The sequence below is a fragment of the Anser cygnoides genome, chromosome 1, assembly GCF_040182565.1.
Source record: "Anser cygnoides isolate HZ-2024a breed goose chromosome 1, Taihu_goose_T2T_genome, whole genome shotgun sequence".
NCBI classification, from domain to species: domain Eukaryota; kingdom Metazoa; phylum Chordata; class Aves; order Anseriformes; family Anatidae; genus Anser; species Anser cygnoides.
In genome coordinates, this window is record NC_089873.1 from 146,808,250 (window position 1) to 146,834,430 (window position 26,181).

Sequence of the window (26,181 nt, forward strand, 5' to 3'; positions counted from 1 at the left end):
CCCAGCTTCCCGCCCCTCACTGTGGCGACAGCTTCTGCGCATTCACGGGGGGCGGGCGCCGTGGGGCGCGCGGGGGGAAGTTTGCGTAACGCGCGGCGGCTCCTGCGCACCCTCCGCAGGGCGGGCGCCGCAGGGGCGCGCGGGAACGTATGTAGCGTGCGCAGCGTGCGCAGCGTGCCCAAGGTGGGGCGTACGCGCTACGCGGCGGGTGCCCCCGCCGGGAGCGGCGCGGCGCGGAGCAGAGCCCGGCCGGGCTCGGCGCCGCCGCGGCCGCCATGTTGAGGCGCAGCAAGGCCGAGGTGGAGCGCTATGTCGCCACCTTGCAGGCCGCTGCGCCTTCGCTGAGAGAGGTGAGTGAGGCGTCGCCGTTTCCCTTGGCCCGGGGGGGAGAGGCGGCCGGGGCCCCGGTTGGCTTGGCTGAGGGTTGGGGTTGGGGTGGCCGGCTTCGGGGGGGGGGTTGGGGGGGGGGTTGGGGCTACCCCTGCCCCGCGGCGCTTCACGGACGGGAGGGGGTTTTTAGCAGGGTTTTCCTCGAGGCCGGTGCGAGGGAAAAGGGGTTTCCTCACGGGAAACGTCGCGGGTCTTTCCTCCGGCCGGTGAGCCCTGGGTTTGCTGTAGGAGGAGCCCGCCGGGAGTTACAGAGCCGTTCGGGTTTGTGGGCCCCTGCTTCCTAACTTCCCGGCGTTACTTCCCTTCAGAAACTGAACTCACAGATAGGCAGCACGCCGCCTTAAACTTTCAGTTTCCTTTACGTGCGGCGCGGTTAATATTTCTGGGCGGCCGCTTCGTGAAGCGGCAGCGTCGAGGGAGGGAGAGCCGGGAGAAAACGGCTCTGCTCTCTGTCACTAGCCGGGCACAGGGGTGAAAAACTCCAAGCGTTCCTATTATAGCTGGAAAATGCTACGCAGGTCTCAGCCGACTGATGCAATTCATGGGGCCCTAATCCTGAAAGATGCCGTTCTGCTGCTCTGAATTGGTTTTATCGCAGAGGCAGAATATTTAGCAGCCTGAATGTGCCCGAGCTAACCATTATACGTTAGGGACTGCATGCAGGGCCTGTGTACACCATCGTTTGTGCCTTTCCCAACAGCAACAAAATTGTCCTGTGACTTTGTTTATTCGACTTGGGTGCTGTTTAGATTAGACGGTGTCAAGTGCATCGCTGCCAGACTCACAGATACTTTTCCACAGTTTTGATATTTCTGGTGGACTCAACAAAAAACATTTCCTCTCCTTTTCTTGTGCTCAAGGCCACTGGATGCATTTAGTTTTGACTTTTGAGCGATGTTTACAACTGACTGTGTCGCACAGTCCACGGTGGAAATAGTTACTGGTTTCCTTGTTGTGTTGATTTCAGAGGGAAGGGTCTTACAAGGCTGCAAGCGTTTATTTTGAGGTTTCTTTTCATCCCTGTATACAAGGTGTCAAGTTTGACTCCACTCTGGCATGTCAGTGCGTCTTTGTGATACCTGAAAATATGGACTGAAGACTAGGAGGCCTGCTTTCATTTAAATTCACTTTTTAAAGTTTTACGTAGATAACTTCAGGGTGGGAGAGGGGTGAAGACTGGCAGTTTGAGTGTGTTTAGAATGTAGACAGTTGTTTAACGTTTTGCACCGTAGACCTAACTACCTCCAGTATTTTGGAGTTCACAAACAAAACCTGCTTTTGATCTGATGTTGGGAGCTCAGATTTTAAATACATGTTATCTAGCTTCTACCTTGAAGTTTTTGCTTGTGACTTTGTAGTTTCATAGCTCATTCCTTTGACTCATTTCCTCCTGCCCGTGCTTCTGCCATCTTGCCCTCTTGCTTGCTCAGTCTTCTGTTTTGCCTTTTTTTTCCACTTTCGTTTCCCTGTTTTATTCCTCCATAAATACCTTTCACCTTTCATCCCCAGAACAAGTGTGTTCAAGTTATCTCAGACTGGTAACATCAGAAATAAATTAATGCATCAATGCATTTTGTATATAAACTGAGAGTAAGTGGGATTTCTTAGTTGAGGAGAAAGCATTGTCTACCTATATTTAAACAGTTGTATGTGACATGTACTAGAGCAGGACTAAATAGCATCTTCTTGTTTAGTCTATCAGATTTAGGGATTCGTTTTGCAACCTTGTTACATTGGGGAAAAAAAAACTGTACGTTAAATGTAGCTGACTCCATTCTTCTACACTCTTTAGTCAGAAGTGTTTATGAGCTGTTACAAGTATTAAGGCTTGTTGCTTGCTTCACCAGTAACCTCAATTTCACGTTAGTAGCCTTCGCCGGTTACTGGAAAAACATTGTTTTCCAAATCCCACATCTTTCAAAAACAAAGCTTTGGATATGAGGAACGGACTGGAGCTGATAACTAGTTATCAAATTCAGTCTCTCAAAAGTATTAGAAGGGTCTTCCTATTCAATTACTTTAAAAGTGTTGTACGTCTAAAATGTGCTTGTCGTGTGTTTTCCCCTTCAGAAATCGTTGAAAGGATTCCTTTTTGCTAAGCTGTATTTTGACGTCAAAGAGTATGATCTTGCTAAAAGGTAACACACGTTGATGTATGCTGTTATTCTGTTCTCTAAAGCATAATAGAAAAGCTAAATGAATATGAAGTAGACTGGAGAAATCAAGATCACTATCATGCTGCTTTAAGGTAGCAGTAGACATGGGTATCAGATGCTGTTTAAATCTTTATAAAACAGCAACTTAGATAAATATCTATGTGATATTGAAAAACTTACCGTTTGAAATGGCTTTTATTCCACTGTATTATGAAGTTATTACAGTTTCTGTGAAGTTATTACAGTTAGAGTTTCTTTTTTTTAATAAACACCAATACTTGCTGGCAAATAAGTAGCATCTGTACATGTAAAAATAATGTTGTTCTGTACTTTAAGGTCCAGACCAGGTATCTAGAACCAACCATGACTGCATTTCCTGTGTCACATGTTAAATTCCTGCTTCAGTTCTATGGAGGCTGGGGGGGAGGACAGAGAGACTCATATTATTGAGGAATATTGATCCTTTTTTTTTTCCTGTTCTGTAGGTACATGTATACATACCTCAGTGTGCAAGAGAGAGATCCGAAAGCACACAGATTTCTTGGACAAATTTATGAAGCTGAGGGCAACACTGAAAAGGCTTTTGGATGTTACAAGGTAAACACTCCACTGACCTCCAATGTCCTGCTTTAATCCATTGCAAAGGGACTTTTAAAATCATGCAGTTCTGGACATTTCTTAAATGCATAAAAGAAAACATATTTGTGGAAAAAGTGTAATATGTATGCTTTCCGTTGCCAAATGCGTATATGATGTACTGCAGAGGGGATTCTTCATTTGACGTGATTTGCTTCAGCAGTATTTTTTTTAAGTTGATTCTTTTGTGACCTAGACTGGGTCTTCGTGCTACCTGCTATTAAATTCTTTCCATATCGTACGTTGCCCTTTGGACTAAGGATCTGTGACTGCTGTCGAATTCCCTAGCAGGGGCTCTGATGACAGCAGTAATCTAGTTGCTACTGGAAGACTAGACCTAGGGTGTTTTCTAGTTGTTTGTATTTATTGCTTTTTTTTGGGTTTTGTTTGGGTTTGGGGGCGGGGGGGGGAGTGAGATGGGGCAGGGCAAACATAATTTACATTTATATGCTTGCCCAATGAGAAATTCACCATCAGAATGCCTTTGTTCAGGTTTTAGGGAGGGAGAGGATGTGCTCAACAGTTTTGCTGCCAATACATCCCAGCTTGTCTTAGTGTGTGACTTAATTATATCTTTCTTCAAAAGTGTCCATATGGAGTTAGACTAAAGGTACTTAAGAGTCCAGCTGCCTGCGTATAGCTGGTGGTAGGGGCAGAATAGCTGGCTTTTGCATTTTTGCTCTTCTAAATCTTTTCTTTTCTGAATTTTTGCTCTTTTGAGTTGCAGCAGATGTATCTGGGTGCTGTAAACTAGTGATAAGTTTAGAAACTGAGGTCTTTCTTAATGTATTCAGAAAGTATTTACTAATAGATCTGTCTAATTTGAATACCTGTGTCTTTTCAACGAGTGGTGTAATTCTTTCCTGTTCTGTGTGGATTGCAAGATCAAGTTACCTTTTTTTCCTGACTTTTTTTCCGTGTGTGTGCATGGGGAAAACTAGCGCTCTGTGGATTTGAACCCAGCACAGAAAGATCTAGTGCTGAAGATAGCGGAGTTACCGTGCAATAATGACATCACTGATGAAAGAACAAAATACTGGGTTGAAAAAGCTGCTAAGGTGTTTCCTGGAAGCCCTGCTGTTTACAAGTTGAAGGTAAATGCCAATTTCCAACCTCTGTTCTGTGACTTAAAGAAGCTTCTAGTATCTGACTGGAGCACTTTTCCCGTGTCATCTCATGTAAAACTTCCTGGCTAAATTATTTTAGAATCTTGAGTATTAAATCTAATGGAATTAATATTCTTTAGATTTAATTCTTCTAGAATTTATTCTTCTATTTAAAGAAATGTTAATTTCTTTGCTGTTTGACACTTCTGTCTAGCTTTCAAGAAAACTGCAGCTGCAGGCTCTCATACGCTTCTCAAGGTTTCAGGGTTGACAGTCTTCAAAAATGCAGGGAAATCATGTTAGTAGTCACATCCAAAAAGTTAAGACTAGGTAGGCAGTTCTCTATTTATTGTGTGACTGGCAGGAAGGTGGCAGGCCTGAGAACTCAGACTTCCTTGCTCTCTACGCTGCTTTTTTGTTTTTTTAATTTGGATTAAAAACAGCATAAAGTAAGGAACGCTCTAATTCTCAATTACTGTGTAAATGCCTTCAGTCACACAATCTCACTTTTGCACAGGTATTAGTTTTGTGTAGCACAGCAGCAATGACACCTAGTCTTAAGATGCTTGTTTCAGACAGGCTATTCTGTGTCAGGGTATGCTGTCTTTGAAGCAAATGGTTTCACAAGCTGAACATACCATCCATAAGAGGCAAATTGTTGTGTTTTTTTTGTATTTTAAATGTTTGAGTATTTCTTCAAACTTTGTAATAACTGGAAGCTTTTCAGCTTTAATAGTTTAAGTAATGTAGTCTGTGTGGTGGAGGCAAGAGAATTGTCTCTTAATGCAGTTGTTGAAAAGGCCCACATGCAAGACGAAATATTAACGTGTTGCCTTCATGTTCAATAGGAGCAGTTGCTGGATTGTAAAGGTGAAGATGGATGGAATCAACTTTTTGACCTTATTCAAGCAGAGCTCTATGCAAGACCAGATGATATCTACGTTAACATCAGACTTGTTGCACTGTACCGCTCAAATAATAGGCTGAGAGACGCTGTTTTCCATTGTCAGGAGGCAAAGAAGAAAATACCTTTGCAGTCGAGCTTGGAATGGTGCTCCTGTGTCATAGAGACATTTGAGGTGTGTAATCATATTTTGATATTGTGATAATCTTCCATATCATTTAAACTAGCTTGTGTCTCTTAGTTCATTACACTGACAGCTATTTCTCAAGTGATTTAACTCCTTCAAATGCAAATTAGTGAAACCACTCAAATTACAAAGTACTTCCTTGGAGTTTCCTTCCTAGAGTTAAATGTTACAGAGTTGTTTAGTTTCTAATTTCAGGGACCAAACTGTTCAGGCAAATAGTTCCCTGGAATTTTGCTGTTGGTGAATGTCTCAGTAGTGGAAATAGATTATGCAGTAAATGATAGTGATTTGTTTTGGAGAAGTACTGTCTTTGCCTTTATGGAAGGATGACTGTTCCTTATCCTCTGAACCTTCTTCTTTAGGAATATCTGGAATCTGTACAAGACTTGGAGTCTGATAAAAGTAATTGGAGAACTATCAAGAAAGACTATCTGCTGGCCTATTGCAGCTTTCTTAAAGTGATGCTATCTTCTAGAGATGTTCAAGAATGCAGAGGCGCACTCAAAAGGTATAGTTTTACCTTTTCTGTATTTAAAGCAAAACAAAAAAACCTCTATGAATTGCATGTATTTTTCTAGGTCACAGAACATCTACCAGGCTTCAATTTCACTGTGTAACCAGTTTGTGGATGGGAGAGGAGACTCTCTGTTTTAGAATAAAGAAAGGTTCCTAATAGGCTTGAGCCCCAAGCTATAAGCCTTGTTTGAGTAGTCAGCACATAACCATGGGGAAGACCCAATATTATCTTGGGTCAATTACCTTTTTGCCATTCAGTAAGAGAATGTTCTGTACCTCAGCAACTATCTCATTAAAATTTCCCAGATGCTTGTATATCAGCTTTGTCCTGGTCAAGTTAACACAACACATGTTGAAATAATGAAGAATTTTAGGCATATAATATAATTGGAAGGGAGGAAGCTGCCTGCAGTAAGAACATTCACCTTCAGAGAAAACTGGATAGTGTTTCAGGGCTAGCTGGTTTCAAGGCGTACCATCTGTGTCACAGCTGAAGTAGTACAAAACAATGTTTGTAGCCAATTTGTTGGTGAAGAGCCATGTTCCCTTAGATCTACCTTCTCTTCTTTCTTTTACCTTCTCTGGAGATATTCAAGACCCATCTGGACGCCTACCTGTGCAATTTGCTTGAGGGAACCTGCTTTGGCAGGGGGGTTGGGCTCAATGATCTCTCGGGGTCCCTTCCAACCCCTACAATTCTGTGATTCCCTTTGTCACTAACTTCTATTGACATAGCTTTGTTTCTCGCTTAAGTGATGATTGTTACCTTTTTTAAAACAATGTTCTTCAGTCTGCTCTTCTTGAATGAGTATATGAAGCAATACAGGCAATGGTTGAGGAATAGGTAATGTCCAAATATGTCCCCCCCCGAACATTGACCATAAACGTGTGGTTGTTCTTCTAACATTTCGTTAGAGTCCTTCAGGGTACCTAGATCTGAAGCACTTCTAGATCATGGCAACGCTAACAGCTATTATAGTTTTGTCAGGTTACTGAAAGTGTTGACTGTTTATTGGAAAGCCACTCCTGAGTGGAGACTATTTACTGGCCTGCAGCTATTCAGATTGCTGCGGTACCTCTTATTTGGAAGAACCAGTCTAACTGTATTTTGGTCTGTCCTTTTGGTAAGTGAAGTGAATTTTACTTCAATAAACAAAGTTGAGAGCTTTGGGAGTTTGAGACGGTTATTCTGCCTTCTAGTTGACTCATCAAGTTACTTGATTCACAGTTAAATAACGTTGTCCCCAAACGTGCTATAGCTTTTACCAGGACTTTGCTCAGAATGAGTCTTTTCTACATTTTAGTCTTGATGGTGTGCTTCACTCAGTGAAAACCTATGTGAGTGGGACTGACGAGTTGTCTCATACCTTCATCGAAGTGAAAGGACAGTTATACATGCATGCTGGAACTTTGCTACTGAAAATGGCTCAGCACAGTGAGGCACAGTGGAAAGAGGCGTGTGAACTGGCAGCACTGTGTTACATGATAAGTTTCCAGGTAAGTTGTTTTTCAGTGTATGCCTTTAGTTGATGCAGTTCTTGGAATGCTCTGTTAAACATTTGTATTCTGAAAATTAACTAGTGTTTGTAAGACTCCCTCCTCACCAAATCTTATTATTCCACAATTCTTTAAAAGATTTCAAATGGCATCACTAGAATAAAAGTGTATCATCAACTGCTTTTCTTGTCAAAAGTAAATTGACTCTTAAAGGCTAATGAGTGTATTTCCCACAGTCTGTTCTTTTCTGCAATACAGCTGAAAACATAATGAATAGTAAATTTATTGGTGTAGGGAGGGAAGAGGATGAACTGAGTAACTCCCTTATTCTTGCGTAGACAGCAGAACTAAAAAGGTGTGCTATTGTGTGCTATTTGCAAAAGATACAGTTGCCCACCTCATATTTTTCAAGGGATGTGTTATATAGTACCTTCAGAATTGATGCTCTTTTTCTTAAGTTTTCTTGTGCTTGTTTCCTAATTTTTGAGACTAATTTAAGTGATCTGCTTTGTATAGTAAAGAAGCTATAACAATTCTTCACCAGGTTCCTAAACCAAAGTCAAACCTAATAAAAGAGGAGCATACTGGACAAGATACCCTGGAAATGTTGGCCTGTGATCGGAAAAGCCAGTCTGGTAATGAAAAATAATTAAAATCCCTTAGTTACGTTTCAGTCTTATGAATAGCTACTTTAAGAATCAAGTAACTCTTGTTAAAGAATACACTTTGTGTCTTGAAATGCAATAATACTCTCTGGATTCTGACTCCATATGAAATGCAAAACAGTAGTTTGATCCTGACATCTAATGTTTTCTTCCTCCTCTTCAGCATGGTGGTAGACTTCATTCTTTCTTTTCAAGTGAGCTTTTTCTTCTTTTTATCTCAAGGACACTGAGGTAGAATTGAACTTTTTAGCATTTCCTAATCTGAAAATGCTTTCTGCCTGCTGATTCTATTTTACAAGTTTACAAGTATTGTTAGCCCAAGCATAAAATACTATTGTTGCTCCATCCTTTCCATTCCCTTATTTGTTCATCAGGTTTGCTGTTTCTGTTGCTAAGCTTAGGCAGGCTTTCAATCTACATGCTCTATAGCCCCTAGATGAAAACAAACAAGAAAAAACAACAGAACAGTAAACATCAGGTTGAATTGTTCCAGAATGGATTTTGATAAGATCAACTCCAACTTGTATTACAGCTGCTTATTTTTGAATACAGTTGCAATGCCCCTAGAACAATAATTTAAAAAAAAAAAGTCTTTGTAAATCCAGTTGTCCAGGAAAACAAATGCCTTGGGACTGGTGTCACTAAAGGCTTGGAAAGCCTATGTGCTGAAACACTGACCTAATTACAGGGAGAATATAACTTACCAATTTGTGGGTTTCATAAGGGGAAATCTTGATTCTCAGCCTTCCGTAGCAAGAACAGCCCACTGTATCAAATACTACTTTCCTTGATTAAGTTCACTGTTTATCTATGTGAAGTGATATTTTTGTCTTCTAGGTCATATGCTGCTGAAATTGAGCCATGGCAAAGAAGACTTCCTGAAAGAGGTTGTGGAATCTTTTGCAAACAAAAGCGGTTCATCTGTGCTGTTTGGTTGTCTCTTTGAGAATGGAGCTTCCAGAGAGAGGTCTTTCCTTGGTACGGATGATATTGGAAATGTCAGTATGCAAGCACCAGTGCAAGAGGAACTTCATAAATACGATCTTGGTAAGAGGTGTTACTTTCTGAAACTCAGCATAAACATGACTGTCTGTACCAGAGAGTCTTCTAGAAATACTTCATATTGCAGTAAGAGACAGCCATACTAGCTGTTCAGTGTTGCCCTAATTACTCCAAAAGAGTGATACGTAAGGAGTTTCAATTTATGCTGTAACATGTTGCTGAGAAGCAGTATTGTTATGCCTGGTTCTTAAGAATTTGTCACATACTTCCCTACTTCTATCCTTTCTGTGTTTTCTAGTCTGTTCTGATCCATTTTCATTTGCTGCTGCCTGTTTAGTTCTTTGTGTTTGTACATCGATAAGTGTCAATGGGAAGGCAGGTCTCTCTTCCTATGTAACCTATGAATACAGGTTACGGGCACAAAAATAAGGTAACTTTAGGAAGAATTGCAAACTAGTAAAAACTTCTTATTTTTGAACTTGACTTGATGATGAAGTCTGGCTTTGAATTTTGGTGTAACAAGGTTAGAGTACTAGTAGTTTTTTTACCTAGCTGATAATTTTTAGAAACTTTTAGGCTGTTAAATCTTTTCTGTGTACTACCTAACTCTCTGTTAAGTAATTTTAGACAATAAGGCTTACAGTCCTTTATCTTAAATAGCTAAAATAAAGCTTATACTACCACAACCTCTCATAAGCAGTTTATTTGTAGTGTTTTTTGTTATGTATTTTAAAACAACGAAGGTCTGTGCATGTTGCATGCAGGCTAAAGATTTTCCCTGTTAAAGAAATAAGTGCAAAAACATAATTGCAAAAAAAAGTCTGGCTTTAAGTTAGAAATTAAGTGTTCAAGCTATTTTAACATTTAACATTGCTGAAGATAGAGATTTCACGAGCATTACAGAACTAGAAAAGCTGCAGTACTTCTGTTTAATGCATTAGTTTAACCTGCTGCCTCAAAATGAAGAGTTTAAAATTTAAAATTCTTATGTACTTCAGTGGAAATGTTATCTCCATTCTTTGCTTTGACAGAAAAGCTAAAGTATTAATACATTTGGCTTGTGCACTCCTATGAAGTAGATGCTGCTTCTTCGAAAGCTATTTATATAATATAAATAGATGCCAAAATCACTTCAAGAATGCTACATCTTACTTTTAAAATGCTTATTTCCAACTTAGATGGAGGCAAAAAGATGGGAAGAGATTGCTAGGAAGCTCCTTCAGTGTGATATATATACTAAAACTCTACTTTTCATATAACGAAACCCGGCTTCGATCAGATGTTAGTCTTCCTAACTAGGATGCAGATATTAACTTCCTACAACTTTGTTTTTGCATAGGTGCTGTTCGAATGCACCGTGGTAGTCTCCAGCACCTCGTGTGGCTTTGTTTGCAGTGGATCTTAATGTCAGTGTTACCCCCAGTGCGCAGATGGCTAAAACAACTTTTTCACTTGCCCCAAGAAACATCAAGACTAGAGACAGATGCTCCTGAATCCATTTGCCTGTTAGACCTTGAAGTAAGTAAATTTTCCATGTTCTTAAATGTACTATACAATTTAAGAGTTTTGGTATCTAATACTTTTTATTTATTTATCTTTTATTTTTACAAAAACAGGTATTTCTGCTTGGAGTGGTATTCACTAGCAACTTAGAATTGCAAGAGAAGTTTAACGCTCACTACAGTGCACATCAGCCTCAGTTCTTACCATTGGCAGTGTGCAAGCAGCTCTATACTGAAAAGCAAAGAGCCTGGTGGGATGCCGTTCGTACTATTATGCACAGAAAAATAATGTAAGGCTTTTTAAGTTTGGAAATATTCGAAACGAGTTTTTAGTAGCTTCTGCAAGGGTGTCATGAATTGATCCCCATAGATTGTGTGTAAAATTCATTTTTCTTGATGTATTTTGGACATTGAAGTCTTACTGCTGGAGGGGCTTGAGACACTTAAGAACTTTCTAAAAATGGGGTTTTCATTTCTAATAATGCATTTTTAAGCTAGATGTAGGTTAGGACTAAAAAAGATGAAAAAAAAAAAGAATACTAACTGTGGAATATTTCTTCTGATATGTAGGCCAGAAACATCAGTAAAACCGAGGCTTGTAGTACAGCATGGAATAAGTACTCTGCGAGCACTGGATAAACATGGCCTTCAACCTGCCTTAATTATATACTGGGCAAAAACACTGCAAAAAACCGTAAGCTAAAATTATTTTAAAATATGTATAATCTGATGTTTTTTCTCTTATTTTGTGAACTAAACAGTAGATAAAATCAGATGAGAGAACTGTGGTTAATTTTGCCAGATAAGTTACTTGCTATAGTCGCCCTAGTGAGTTCTCTATCCCTCACTACTCTCTTAATGCTACTTTTAACTGTAGTGGTATTTTCTACCTGTATGTTACATAGCTCTGTAGAGAGGTCGCCTGAGGTTTGTCACAAGTATTAGAGAAGATACTAATTGCTTCAGAGAACAATATGTATGAATAGCAATGGGTTTGAATTTGTTGAGATGACCTGCTTTTATTCCCTTTTCTTCAACAGGGTATTAGCCTTAACTCCTTTTATGACCAGAAGGAATACATTGGACGAAGTGTTTACTACTGGAAGAGAGTCTTGATTATGCTGGAAGTAGTCAAAAAGAAGAGAAGTATTCCTGAACCTACTGATCCTCTCTTCAAACATTTCCGTAGACTTGACATCCAGGTACAGATTGATTAATCTAAAATTGAAGTAAGAGGGATTATATCACAAAAATTTATTGTGTGTGTGTATGTTGGTTGGGGTTTTCTTGCATTCTACGGCTCTATGGTGTTACTAATATAATATCATTAACAGTGATACTTGGTAGTAACTGCATGTCTGATTAAAGGCAGGGGAATCTCTCCTTATAACTTTATTTTTAATTTTAAAACTCTATTTGATTGGAAGACACTGAACTCCCTTACTACCAACTTTCTTTAAAAAGTGTTTTCCTTGTATTACAGGAATAAAAAATTAGTAATATCATTAACCTCCGCCTGCCTGATTATTTAGTGGCGTTCACATGCACTTTCTGTTCCAAGTATCGAGTTAAGTATGACTCGTCTTTTGCTTTGTAGGTCTCGCAGGTTACAGTCTATGAAGAAGAGGCACGTATAGCATTTGCAACATTGGATGCAGTTGATGGCAGAACTGATGATGCTTTGTTAGCATTTGAAGCTATTAAGAATGTCGTTTCATACTGGAATCTTGCTATAGTAAGTTCATAAATTTCATTACCCGCAAATGCTTTTTCTTCACTTGCATTCTGACTGATTCTAATTAATGTGCATATTGTTAGATCTTCCAAAGAAAGGCAGAGGAGATTGAGAATGATGCCATGATGCTAGAAGAACAAGAAGAACACAAAGTCTATCTTTTTAAAAGCAAGCATTATCTAATGAAGATCTTAGACGAAAGCTCCTCTGATGTGTCAGTAACTGAGAAAGTAAGTAATTCTTGCTTAAAAGCTTGTTTCGAGAGATGCATTGGTTTATGTTACTATTTTAAAATGAAACCATTTGCATTCAAGTCAGATTTTTTAGACCAGACTTTACTTAAAGGCAAGCTAAACTTATTTTTTCCCACATGACAAATAACCTGCATAACTCTAGTGGGCTAGTACATTCTGGGAAACTTCTGTAAGATACCAGATCGTGCAGTGTTCTGACTACTCTGTGGTTGACAGCTTCTTTGCCAACAAATAGCTTTTGCCCATTATTTTCTTACAGAGGTTAACAGTTTCCAAATAAAATTTAAAGCTTACATGAATTGTTCTCCTACATTAACTTTGATTTGGAGCTTTGCTGAAAAAACAGTATTTCTGATCAGAACGTAGTCTCCTTCTCTGAGGAAGAATGCAGTCATGACTTGCATTTCCAATAACTTTCTAGCTGCCGGTATCTGTTGAAACTGTGAGGGAAATGTTGGACGCAGTGATTCAGGAACTCGGAGAGAATGATGAAGAGGCAAGTCTTGCCTTCGGAAATGACCTGTCACCAGCTGTAGATTCAGAAGTGAAATATTCCACTTCACTGTCTAATAACTTCTCTGTCTCACCATCTAAGAGCTACAAGGTACATTAGCCAGTTATTATTTTAGGGAAGTGTTATGTTTGAATAAAAATTCAATAGGTTAAATGAACTTTTCTTCTGCTCCCCAGTTTTCTCCTAAAAATCCCCCTCAGTGGGCAGAAGGTCACAGATCTATACTTCAAATGATCTGTCAGCAAGTGGAAGCTTTAAAGGTAAACGACTTTGTAAAGTTAAACAATTTTGTCACCATGTTCAATGCAGATCAGCTCATCTTGTTGTTATAGTAAGGACTCTGATCCTAGCCTAGCAAGCTAACATTAGTTCATGCTACCACATAACTCAGTGAAAATATCTTTGTAAACATCTACCTAAAATGAGTGCAAGAGTAAAACTTGTTGCCTAAAAACCCCAATTCAGGACTCAGGCAGGGGTATGGAGGCAACCCTTCCAAGGACTGTGTGTGCAGAAAGAGTTCTGCTATCATCAGCTTGGGTATCATCCAGTTGGTTCTGGGACTTTTATTTCTGGCTTTAGAAAACACTCCCAGCATGCTGTATAGCATGAACAGATCTTGGATTATTCCAACAGCCACCTCTTGATTTTTTTTTCAGAGTTTGAACATGATTGTAATTAGGGTAGGTATCGCTCCTTATGCTTTCTTCTACAAATACCAGTGTTATACACTTACATTCTCTTAATTGAAACACTGTCTTAATAGAATGAGATGCAAAAAATGAAACACAACAATTCCAACTCGAATGTATCATCTCGTTGGCCTGGTGAAATCTATGGAACAGATATTTTGTCAGAGAGCTATCAGAGAGCACAAAATCTTCATGAAGCTCCATTAACAGGTAAGTTGTTGCTGAAATCTTAATTAAACACTTAGCTAAACTGAGGTAGACTCGTTAAAATATTGCAGAAATATTTTAAGGTTCATAACTAAAACTGATCTCGGGAAAATCCATTCAAAACTACAAAAAAGGATATAAACTCTTCTGGTGTTCATTTTCAGTTGCTACTACTGGCCCATCTGTTTACTATAGCCAGTCACCTGCCTATAACTCTCAGTATCTTCTCAGAACTGCTGCGACCAATGTAACACCAACAAAGGTAAGGATGAATGTATCCGTTCAATCTGTTCCTACTGGTCTATAGAAAAGAGTGATTTTGATTCTTGTCTTGAATGACTGCTTGTAGTTGAAAGTTACTGCATTCCACAGATAGCATTTGTTAAAATGGAGGTAGCTGATGGTTGATCTTTCTGCTTTTTCTTTGTAATGTGGGGATCAGGCAGAGCGGCCAGCAAAACTGGTCTGTAAATGTGTTAGTGCGTGTCCCCTACTGGGTATGTGTGATGGCACTTAATTTTTTTCCCAAAAGTAGTATAGGAAAGGAGAATTTTGCTTATCAAAAAAAAAGAGCCTCAAAAACACCAAAGAGCCCATTCATATTTTGCTCCTCTTCAGTGCTTGTTTTCAGATGCCATTCAAGATTTAAAATAATCAGTTTAAGGCAATCTCATAAGTTAAAGTCTAAACTAACTTTAAAACACGCACTGTTTTTAAGAGTGCATGTCTGCGTGGGCTCTAGCATAGTAATACCTTGTTCTGTCACCATAACAAGAAAAGTAATTGCCTTCCGCTATTTCTTTAGGCACCTGTCTATGGCATGAACAGACTTGCACCTCAGCAACATATATATGCTTATCAACAAACAATCCATACACCACCTCTGCAAAACACTTCTGCTTGTGTGTTTCCCCAAGACCTATATGGCACATCTTTGCGTTTTGATGGTCCTGGGATCATTTCTCCTCGTGGGGCTGGTGATTACTATAATTACAGTGTTCCACAGGCAAGCACAAATCCACAGCTACCTGGACCTGGCTATTTCACAAAGCCTTCAGTCACACCAACAGCTTTAAAATCTGCAGAATCAAAAATGATAGAATTTCCAAAATCTAAATTTGGACAGCCAGGAACAGTAGAAGGGTCAAAAACACGTCTGCCAACACCAGCACAGTCAAGTCAACCAACAACTTTTAAATTCAACACTAACTTCAAGTCTAATGATGGAGACTTTACCTTTTCTTCTCCTCAAGCTACAACACAGCCTGCTAATGCAGTTTTTAACAGCAGTGAAAGCCTTTTGGGTCTTCTGACATCTGATAAACCTTTACAAGATGATAGATACGCTGAGCAAAAACCAGTTAACAGCCACCCAACTGGTCAAAGAAATGTATTCAACTTCGGTAATAAACATATTTCAGGCATCCCTTTTACAGAAGGCATGGCACAGAATGCACGTAAAAACTTGGCTTTTGAGAGGAGTGATATGTTTAGTTTCCAAGAACCAAGCAAGTCTTTATTTATGACTTCAACTTCTGATTTGGCCAATAAAAGTCATGAAACAGAGGGAGGAAGCACCCTCGGAGATGAGAATGATGATGGTCCTCATTTTGATCCAGTGGTGCCCCTTCCTGACAAGATTGAAGTAAAGACAGGTGAGGAAGATGAAGAAGAATTCTTCTGTAACAGAGCCAAACTGTTCCGTTTTGATGCAGAATCTAAGGAATGGAAAGAAAGGGGTATTGGAAATGTGAAAATACTGAAGCATAAAGTATCTGGCAAATTCCGTCTCTTAATGAGACGGGACCAAGTACTGAAAATCTGTGCAAATCACTACATAAATACTGATATGAAATTAACTCCAAATGCTGGATCGGACAGGTCATTTGTATGGCATGCTTTGGATTATGCAGACGAGTTGCCAAAACCAGAACAGCTTGCAATTCGGTTTAAAACACCAGAGGAAGCAATGCTTTTCAAAAGTAAGTTTGAGGAGTCACAGAACATCCTAAAAACCCTAGGATCAAATGTTGACACATCTGTGGCTCAGACTAGTGAGACTACTGCAAAAGAAACGACAAGTCAGGATATCAAGAAGTCTAATGGATCGACCTCAGGGACCCTGAACTCTGTATTTCAGTTTCCAGAAGATGGAGTGACCAGTGAACCTGGTAACAAAGTCAGTCTTAAATCTGTTCCAACTGCATCTGCCCTTCCAACTTTCTCATTCAGAAAGGAAGCTCAGGAAACCTTTTCTTCTGGTGGGTTTGGACAGTCACTCCTGAAGAAGGATCAATGGGAATGTAAGGTATGCTTAGTTCCAAATGAAGCAACTGCAAAGAATTGTGTATCGTGCCAAAGCCCAAATGCAGATGCGTGGCAAACACATGGCACCCCATCAACTGAATCTGCTCCAAGTTTCAAAGCCACCGGTAACACTGTGCAGGACAAACTTGGATCTGCCTTTGCTAAAAAGGAAGGTCAGTTGGATGGCAGCATCCGTTCTGTGAGAAATGAACCTGTTGCCTCCCAGAATCCAAGCAAAATGAATACAGAAGCATCTCCTCAAGTTTCTTTTAAATTTGTATTAGATGCTCCAAAAACCATTCAAAATGACTTAGGAACTCCTTTTTCTAAAAAAGGTCAGTGGGACTGCTCTGTAGGCCTAGTCCAAAATGAATCCAATGATGAAAACTCTCATTCTTGCCAGAATCCTAAATCACAAAGTCAACCAAATGTGCCTGTGTCTACTGCTCAGGCACTTCCTGCTACCAGCTTCAGTTCTGTTGCTGATGCAACTGCAACTAAGCCACAGAAGAATACATTTGCGGAGCTTTTTGCTAAAAAGGAAGGTCAGTGGGATTGTAATACTTGTTTTGTAAGGAATGAAGGTTCTTCACCAGCCTGTGTAGCTTGTCAAACACCAAATCCATCTGGTAATTCTGTTAGTGATGCTTCATCAACATCTACTTCTGATTTGAAAAGTAAATTATCTGAACCTGCCAAAGGACAACTAGGAACAGGTTTTAAGTGTGATTTCTTAGGAAAAGGCTTTAAGTTAGGTCATGCCGAGCAAGGCAAGACACCAGCATTTACGTTTCAAATTCCTGCTGATTCTGAAGTGAAGTCTGCAAAGGAAGGATTTAACTTTTCCATGTCAGTGCCTCCAAGTGGATTTAAATTTACCATACAGGAACCTAGCAAAAATGCCACTAAGAAAGATGATCCATCCAAAGAGTGTGCAGCTGGCTTCTTAAAAAATGATGATGAAAACTTTGCAGATGGAGAACGGAAAGTCGAGCTTCTAGCTGTGCGATTCAAACAGCAAGACGTGGCAGACTCATTTAAGCAGATTTTTGATGAAGCAAAGAATGCCCAAGAGAAAGGAACACTGATAACACCTCTTTATTCTCGTGCCAATACACCAAAAGAATCTCCATGTGGCAAAAATGCTGTAGCTGTACTGGAAGAAACTACTAGAGAAAGAACCGACCTCAGCCATGGCGATGATACTTCTGAGGTAACTGTAGAGGCCTCAGAGGTGTCGAGCACATCTGAAACGCCGACAAAAACAGTGGTTTCTCCTCCGAAGTTCGTATTCGGATCTGAATCTGTCAAGAGCATTTTCAGTAATGAAAAGTCAAAGACATTCACATTTGGAAATACTTCGGCCACTGGTTCTCTCTTTGGGTTCAGCTTTAATTCTCCAAGAAAAGGCGAAGGCAATATTCCAGCATCGCAGAAGGAAGTAGCTGGACCAAGAAGCTCCAGTGCACTGCAGAAGCCTCAAGACAGCAAGGCATGCAACTTGGCTACTTCGACACATGATGGGCCCGCCAACTTCTCATTTAGAATTGTGGAAAAAGGTGAGCGTCCTTTGAACTAATAATTTTTTTCAGCTATGCAACTTACTAAGCAGTCATCTCTTAATGCTACTCACATAACTTTTTTTGTCTCAATAATATATCTCTTTTTCTTTCCAGCATACTTTCTTCTCTCCCCTTCTTTTGAGGAGGGGGGAGTGAGGGGAGGGGTTGTGGTGGGTTAGCTGCCCAGCAGGGTAAAACCACCACACTAGCATTTTAATGGTATGGTACTTCTCTTTGATTTCATGCACTGCTTCCTACCATTGCAAGACTGTTTAACCAGATGATAGTATATAATTTGCATACTAGTCTCAGATTTATGAAGACAAACTGTTTCTTAACTAAAGTATAATAAAGTGTGGTGGCAGAGATGTTAGCTACAGTTTATTCAGGTGAGTACGGTAAGCTAGTATAGCATTAAACATGAATTTTCCTACTGTGACACATAACTACAGAATGCTTCCAAAGCATAGGTAAGTGTGTTTTCCCCTCTTTAAAAGTACAGTTAAACACTTACATCCAAACAATTTATTTTTTAGGATTTAATTTTAGCCTTTTTAAATCTAATCCAATGGCCTTTTGGACAAGCACACCTTCCTTGCAACCTGACAGTAAAGGTATTTACACGCTGCACTGAATGTGTGATAAAAACACTTTAGCAGGCATGGACAGTAACCCAACTGTAGCACAGCAGTTGGCTTAGTAATCCTTACAATTAACATGCATGCTGGAAGAGAGTACTTAAAATTCTGTGTCTGACTACTGTATTTGTCAGGTAAGAGAATGCCTTTGATGTGTGAGCACGATGGATGGTCTTTTTTTATGCTTTTGGCTGTTGTTTGCCTTACTTTTTAAGGGTATTTAGAAACCTGCCTTGCACTTCACAGTTTTACTGAACACACACACGCTGCATCTATAAAATTCTCTTTTAGTAAAGGAATTATATTCTTTTTTTTATTTTTAAAGTGTGACTCTCTTCCCACCTGAGGTCTTCCACTTCAGTGAAATATGCTTGAAGATTTCTAGACATGTTAACTAGTAAAACTTAAAATATATTCAAGTTATGTGCTGGAAATGCTTAATTCAGTTTCCTTATTATCAATGTTAACTTCTGCAATTTTAAAAACAAGGCGTAGGCAGAGATGAGAGAGCCAAATTTAGCTACTGTTTACATGTACGTGCTTCATGTATAATACGAAGTCCACCTTAGCTAGCCAAAAAGCTTTTGCTGATGTAACCATCTTGTTTACATGCAGAACCCTTAACCAAAATTACACCTTACAGCTTGATTGTGTCATCATAAGATGTTAAAAACAGTACTTCTCCTAAGTTAGGCTTGCTGGAAGCATACTCAAGCTAGTGCAGTTATGCAAGAGCAGTTTAATTTTCAAAAACAAATTTTTATTGTAGCTTGCACAAGATAGTCTTCTAAAGTTAGTGTCTTAGACTGTTAAAAACTGTCAAAGTCATTTCAAACACCGTTTTTCCAGCTTAGTATTTCTAGAGAAGCTATTCTTATTCAAACGCTGAACTCATGTCCACCTTCTGCATATCTGATTGAGAGTCAAATGTTCTGTGTTTTTAGGCATCCACGAGTCTATTAATAATTTGATTTCATTTTCATCATTGAATGTCCATAAAATAAAGTGAATTAGCATTCTGAGCTAATGCATAAATGCAAGAACTCTTGCTGCCTTGAATTCATTTTGTTTTTATATTGGGAACAGGGAAGGTGTTTTAAAGAAATGAAATAAAAAATCATATGCCTTTCTGGTACTTCAGACAGTTCTTCATTTCTGCTTTCCTGATAACTAGGGTATGGTTATATACCTTGCTTTATTTACAGTTGGTGTTACCTTCAGTGTAGGTTTTGGTTTTGGTTTTGAGCTCTGACTGGCTTAATAGCAAATGACTTTAAGTCCTGTCCGAATTAGCTTTTCAAGTCTACATAAATATAATTTGAGTTTCTCATGGGGAACATCTTTCAGGGAATGGTTTCTGAGTTTTGCTAGGGCAATGTTCAAAAGAAATTTAACCTCGTAAGTCATTTTCCATTGAGGTGCGAAACAACTAGTTTTTTCTTAGCTTTTTCTTTGGCTCTTCTCATGAGCTTTTCTCAAGTATTTTAACAATTTTAATTCATAGTTAAGTCAATTGCATGTGTTAAGTTTTAAACTTCAGTATTTTTATATTTAGCAGATACTCGCTGATATGTATGGGGGGACAAAACAATTATTGTGACTAGCTAGATATTTACATCTACATGATCTTTATATCAAAGACGAAATAAAAGCAAAAATGTAATACATCAGTGAAACTGCTTCCAACTGTTGTGCGCGGTATTGCTCTTTCTGTTCCTTCCATATACTAACAACTGTGTGGATTTTTTTCCCCGAGTAGAAAGCTGTATCATCCCAAAATCAACAGCCTTTTAGGAATATACTGTATGTGTGCATGGCACTGTTTTCATCGCAGCCTGTGAAAATACATTTAATCTGTTTGCAGCAATTTTAAATCAGCAAAGTTAACTTTCTTGTGGAGAGGCTGAGTAGAAACTGATTTAAGTGATCCCATGAACATCTCGCTCAGTCTTCATATTCTGAGGGCAAATGCACATTGTAATCCTTTCTGTTGCTCAAGTGTTCTGTCACTTCAAGTGGATGTTTGGATTGCTGGGATTGTAATCAGTGTTTGATCAACGTGTGAAGAACTTTACCTGTGTATTGATCTGAACTGACTTCTTGACGTTTGTTTTATTCAGTTTTTATATTTACTCAACCAAAGTGAGACACTTGCTTAACTAATCTGAATGAATAAAGCATGTGCTAGCAGGCAGCATACCTGCCTACCTTTGTAACACAGTACTGCATTTACTTTATACAGGCTCAGAAGAGCTATTGAGATAAGACTGCTGGCTATGAGTTTGAGCTTCTCTCTATGCTATATTAGGAACCTGAAGTGATTGACTCCCCTTGATTAGAAGTTAATCAGCTGGGACAAATGTGGAGCAGGCAACACTGCAAAAGCACTTATAATTGAACTGGGGCTTAGAACTTCGAATGCTGCTTTTATTCTAGTACTACTTAGGTTGCTTTTACTCTGCTGGAAGATACAAATGGGAAAGCTACTTTTAAAAAGCAGCTTTATTTTAATATGTCAGTTGTGCCAGAGTATCGGGGCATGTCTAGGAACACTAAATTTATCTTCTCTCCCTGTCTCTTTTTGCAGAAATGAATGTCAAAATGCTTGAGCAGGAAAATCAGTGTTCCTCAGGAACTGATTAATTCCTAGCTGAAGCTTTAGGTTCCACCTTGACTACGTTGTGCCACAAAGCTGGCGAATATTTTATTATGAAAAGAACAGTGAGCTTTTGAGAGCCCACTTCAAATTCTGCTGACTATCTTAGTGCAGACCTCTAGTGCAGTATGTTATTGTGTTATCAAGTGGGCTGACTTATTAAAGCAATCAAATGATTCTTGGAAACAGATGATATATGGATATTGATGTGCTTATGGGGTAATTCTTATTAATAGTTAACCAGTGTGTTTCTCTTAAGCCTTTACTTTGTAAATTACCCCTCTAAACAAAAACAAGTGAAAGGAACTCCACATGTGACCCTTAAACTGATGCATCCTTCCTCTTTGCTTCTATTCTATTATGCATAAAGATGTGAGATTATTAGCTTTAACCTTCGATTATTAGTGTTTATTCAGTGAAAGTGGAATAGGCAATTTGATGTTGAAGGAGAGAGCAGAAGAAATTGTATAATAAAATCAGCAATAGTATTTGTCCTTGCTGGGAAAGCTAGTTAAACTTTACGCTGATAGCAGTATTTTGTTATTCCAGTAACGTGAAGCTATGAGATTACTCTTAAAACACTAAAAGTTTCAGCAGCAGCTGCTATGGTAATTAAGTTGAGATTACTTATGGGAAATTTGAGCTTTTTATTAACTAATTTGAAATAAGTCCTGCTCAGTTGCTATTTAATATTTTCTGGAACTTCAAACACTTGAAGCAATTCAATAGTACATGTTGCTGTAGGTGGCTTTACGTTTTCTTTTTCAGTCCTGCATTTTTCCTCTCCACCTCTCTGGATGACACCTATATGGCTCTTTTTCCATAATCTTATTTCCTTTGGTGTAAGGACATAAATAATCCTTCTAACAATATAAAAATGCAGGTTTGATACTGATCTGAGGCTTGAATTTCAAAGGCAATAGAACAGGTCGTAGTTCGGCATGCAGTTCAGAAATTATTAAGTTCTAGCATGCTTTGTCCTAGCATTCTGTAACTTTAACTGTTGTTTCCTGTGGTTGAATAAAAATATGTAGGCTCCGAATATGTATGTTTCTAACCACCTAAGAATTAAGTCAGCTCTGTAATAATGGCAGTGTTGGACTAATGTTGCTGCCTGTTCTAAACTAATTTAGTTTTAATGCTTTGTTCATTTTCTGTACAAAGCTGAGAAGACAGTGCCAGAAGATGATCTTCCAACTGATGAGGTTATAATTGTTTACGAGTTAACACCTACCCCTGAGCAGAGAGCTCTTGCTGGCTTTCTTAAACTACCTTCAACATTCTTCTGCTATAAGAATAAGCCTGGATATGTGAGTGAGGAGGATGATGGTAAGGAGTGTCAAAATTGATCTTTGTGTTGCCTTTTTGTTGGGAAAGGGTATAATACTATTAAAACCAATAGACGCTCTAATACTAGTTTGGACTGATGGGCGGTAATGTTTGTGTTATCTTCGTTTGTGCCAAAGATGTACATTTGAGTCTTCAGGACAGAACAAGGGAGGGCCAGGAATGACAAAAAGGAATTTGCATTGGTGCTATATGGGTGCTCTGACTCATTGCTAATGTAGTTGGTTAGGTAAGACTACATAAATATTCGAGCAAGAGGCGTATCTCTAAGTATTTTGAGAGTCAAGTGGTAGGCAGCCTTTATCAAAAATAAAAATGCTCAGGTTCCATAAATGGTAGACTGGTTTCTCTTTATTCTAAAGCAAATTCTTAACAGAGAAACTGAATATTTTACATCAACTCTAGTTGTATACAACTAAATTCCTCTTAACTTACTCAGTAGCAATTGGTTAAATTGCAGTTCTGAAGCGTTTCACTGAACAGGAAATAAGAGATGATGAGCAGCCTCCCACAAAGATCTAGGCTTGCTTGATTTTATACAAAAGATCTTCCATCTCCCTTCCCAATTGTGTTTAGTGGTACTCTTAATAAAATTAATAAGAAATAGATTTTCTGAAAGCATGAAACCCATGCCACACATCTAGACTGAAAAAGAGTCAAGAGTGCACCAAAGCACACACATGCAAAATAGGAAGTGAAGGCTTACTTGCTGGTGAGTGAAACTTAAACATTAGCAGAAGTTGTGTGTGCTTGCTAGGCTTGTGAGTCTGAAGGGCTTAACAGACTTCTCTGTACTTGGACGATGCCTGAGAACTTACATTTGTTTCCTATACTTAAGATGAAGACTATGAAACAGCTGTTAAGAACCTTAATGGAAGACTCTATCAAGAAAAGAAAAGGAAATTGCAGGGTTCTGCAAAAGATATGCCTGAAAACACAACAGGTAACTTTTTTTATACTGAGATTTAAGCTCTAAATCTAGAGGACACCCGGGCTCTGAGGTTAATTTGATTTTTCCTGAGATAGTTTTAGGAACACTTGCACTGGAATCAGAAAAGCTGCAGCTTAAAATGCATCTTTAACCTCAGTATGTTGAATTGTTATCAGTAAGTGGTACCTGAATGAAAAGAACATTTTAGAGGGCCTTTAAACAAGAACATCAAACTGTCTTCTTACCTGGAAACTCCTGCCTTTCTTCTGAATACGAAGAGCTGAGCTTTGCAAGATGCCTTTGAAAGACCAAAAGAAAAAAAAAAACAACTTGTCTACAGCTCTGAATGTTTAATTCTGCTGATAGTAGACTTAGATTATAAGCATGTGAGTTAATGCTGTTCAATAAGGAAAAAAGTACTTGGTCTCTGTAGTAATAATACAAGTGCAGAAGATAATTTGCTTGTTTTCATGCTAATGGTTATTTTGGAAGTGCCTCTAACTTTAGTGTTGCATAAGTGGGTATCTGGATAGATACTGTAACAAAGGAGGTCTGTTTTTTGAGGATGTGTGGTTCTATGTGCTAGAAAGAGGTGGTAGATATTGGGCTATCAGAAATATAAGTAAATGTTGAAGGAAGCTAGCAGTAGTGGCAGTTGCAAGATTGAACTTCACATTGTTGCTTGGAAACTCTCTGATAGCAATAGAAAACCAGGTATTGCAAAATGACAATTCTTTAGCCACCCTGAGCGGAATTACCCTTCCGTTCTTTCAATAATGATGCTATTTGAAAAGTTCCTGAAGTCGTACTTTACGTTCTCCCGTGTATCACGGTGTTATTTGATAACATAGTTGCCCAAAATTACCTCAGTAGTCAGCTGCCTTACCAGCTCTTTTCTATTAATTTTTATTCTTTGCAGGAGACATCACAGGCAAAACTGACTTGAAAACTGAAGGAGAATGTGTTACTGCTGAAAACGCTAAAGTATGAACTAAATCTCTATACAACTTTTTGTCATTGAATTTGTAGAAGTATTTTCACACTCGTAAGACCTGATACTTTTCGCTTTGTGGGGAATAAAACATGTATTGGGGAAAAGTTATTTGAATCCTCTGACTGTGCCTCAAGTCTTTGACACTGGAACTGAGGTTCAGATCTGAAGTTTCTCGGGGAGAGAAAGGAGGTGCAGCTGTTTTCCTAATATAAACAGCTTTGGCTAGTAATGTCCCTCTGAACATGTATGCAAGAATTAATTGATTTCAGAGAGATTTCAAAGAGAAATTGCATCTTTGTGGAAGCATACTGCTTCAGAGGTACTTGGGTCTCTTGTAAAGTTAGTGTCCAATGTGTGGTAAGCGTCAGGAAAGAAATTAAGAAAACTGTCAGAAAGCTTCCAATAACAATTTTTTTCCCTAGCTGTTTACAACTTTTTTTTAATGCGAATTGAGGTGGCCATCTTTAATTTCATCTAGTGTGGGCCCCTGGTTTCTAGTTGTTTCCAGATTGAACCCACCTTAATTTCAGTAGAATTTGTTGCCACCTATGTTGTCTCTAGGAGGCATAGTTGCATAGATGCACAGCTTGTTTTTGTCCAGAGTTTCCTGAAAATATCCGTTGAACGGAGTAATGAGCAGTTCTGAAGCATTAGAAGGGCTGTAGCGGAGTGGGAGTCAGGGAACTTAATATGGTGCCTATTTCGTGGCATCTTCAGTACTGCTGTTGTAGTTAAAGAAACTGATAGCACTGTGGGGGGGGGGGGGAGTTCTTCATTATGACTGTCCTTACTGTCCTGACTTAAAGTGGTTTGAATATTAGGTTCCTTCTTGCTTATTTTTTTTTTATTGCTTTACTCCTTATTAATCTCAGGAGAATGACGTCACCAGTTCTACTGATATAGTGCCTACAACTAAAGGAGAACCAACTGAATCAGCTGATGAGGCTATAGCGCACGTGCGGTCAGCTGAAGAGCCAGATTCCAGCACAGGTAATGTTAATGTATTGCAGGCTTTATCAGTAGGTGATGACAAACCTGTAAACCTGACAACTAAAAAAGAAAGTAATTCAGATTCTTCAGAGTCAACACAAGGTAAAGTCAGGGGTACGTATATTGTTGTCTTTTTAGGAGCTTAAGTATGCTTTTCCTGTAGAACAGTTTATCTAATCTAGCTGTTGCATTGAACAGATGTAGTACCGATATTGAATTTGAAGCGTGAGTACCAATCTAGTGAAAACATGAAGGGGAATGAAAGTATTTCAGTGTTTCAAATTCTTATATGGTCAAATGAGACTGCTCCAGAGCAATGCTGTTGGTTTATTGTTAAATGCCATGTGAGTACTTATTAAAGCTCTGTGGATCTGCACAGAAGTGGCATGCTGAACTGAACTAGGTCTTGAGATCTCTTCTTTTTAAATATAATTGCACATCACTTCTCAGAATGACAGTAAACTTTAAATTTATGGGAAGGGAAGAATATTGTAGAGACTTCTCCAGTTTATTCTTGTTGACTACATGACATTGGAAATGTTTTCCCTAAAGGATTAGAAAAGCATTTGACTTTCCCATCTTGTTTGATAGAAGACAAAATCATCTCATTTGGATTCAGCAATACCTCAGAATTGTCATTTGCAGATCTGGCTTCCAGAAACTCTGGAGACTTTGCTTTTGGGTCAAAAGGTGAGTTAAGCATCTGAGACAGATACTGAACAGGACTTCTGCTTCATACAAAATACCTTTGTGCACCAAGCTTCCGCATATTGTCAAGTTACGTAAATTTGTG

At 38.9% G+C, this 26,181-nt stretch overlaps 1 protein-coding gene across 6 annotated transcripts in view; it reads left to right on the forward strand.

Annotated features, from left to right (window-relative positions):
* Window positions 1-86: 86 nt before the first annotated feature.
* LOC136789692 (E3 SUMO-protein ligase RanBP2-like) overlaps window positions 87-26,181 on the forward strand; it is a 34,306-nt gene continuing 8,211 nt past the window's right edge. For 3 of the 6 annotated variants that reach the window (XM_066990450.1, XM_066990454.1, XM_066990449.1), the window contains exons 1-26: window positions 87-350; window positions 2,461-2,528; window positions 3,032-3,143; window positions 4,124-4,276; window positions 5,137-5,367; window positions 5,742-5,887; window positions 7,200-7,392; window positions 7,937-8,027; window positions 8,895-9,104; window positions 10,399-10,577; window positions 10,676-10,851; window positions 11,132-11,255; window positions 11,602-11,763; window positions 12,159-12,296; window positions 12,380-12,526; window positions 12,972-13,154; window positions 13,241-13,324; window positions 13,831-13,966; window positions 14,128-14,225; window positions 14,769-17,829; window positions 18,369-18,446; window positions 22,291-22,455; window positions 23,312-23,416; window positions 24,324-24,388; window positions 25,271-25,388; window positions 25,941-26,078. In XM_066990450.1, the coding sequence (XP_066846551.1) occupies window positions 276-350; window positions 2,461-2,528; window positions 3,032-3,143; window positions 4,124-4,276; window positions 5,137-5,367; window positions 5,742-5,887; window positions 7,200-7,392; window positions 7,937-8,027; window positions 8,895-9,104; window positions 10,399-10,577; window positions 10,676-10,851; window positions 11,132-11,255; window positions 11,602-11,763; window positions 12,159-12,296; window positions 12,380-12,526; window positions 12,972-13,154; window positions 13,241-13,324; window positions 13,831-13,966; window positions 14,128-14,225; window positions 14,769-17,829; window positions 18,369-18,446; window positions 22,291-22,455; window positions 23,312-23,416; window positions 24,324-24,388; window positions 25,271-25,388; window positions 25,941-26,078 (6,436 nt within the window). In that variant the 5' untranslated portion in view covers window positions 87-275. The remainder of the gene's footprint in view (window positions 351-2,460; window positions 2,529-3,031; window positions 3,144-4,123; window positions 4,277-5,136; window positions 5,368-5,741; window positions 5,888-7,199; window positions 7,393-7,936; window positions 8,028-8,894; window positions 9,105-10,398; window positions 10,578-10,675; window positions 10,852-11,131; window positions 11,256-11,601; window positions 11,764-12,158; window positions 12,297-12,379; window positions 12,527-12,971; window positions 13,155-13,240; window positions 13,325-13,830; window positions 13,967-14,127; window positions 14,226-14,768; window positions 17,830-18,368; window positions 18,447-22,290; window positions 22,456-23,311; window positions 23,417-24,323; window positions 24,389-25,270; window positions 25,389-25,940; window positions 26,079-26,181) is intronic. The other 3 variants (XM_066990451.1, XM_066990453.1, XM_066990452.1) reach the window with 3 other exon arrangements.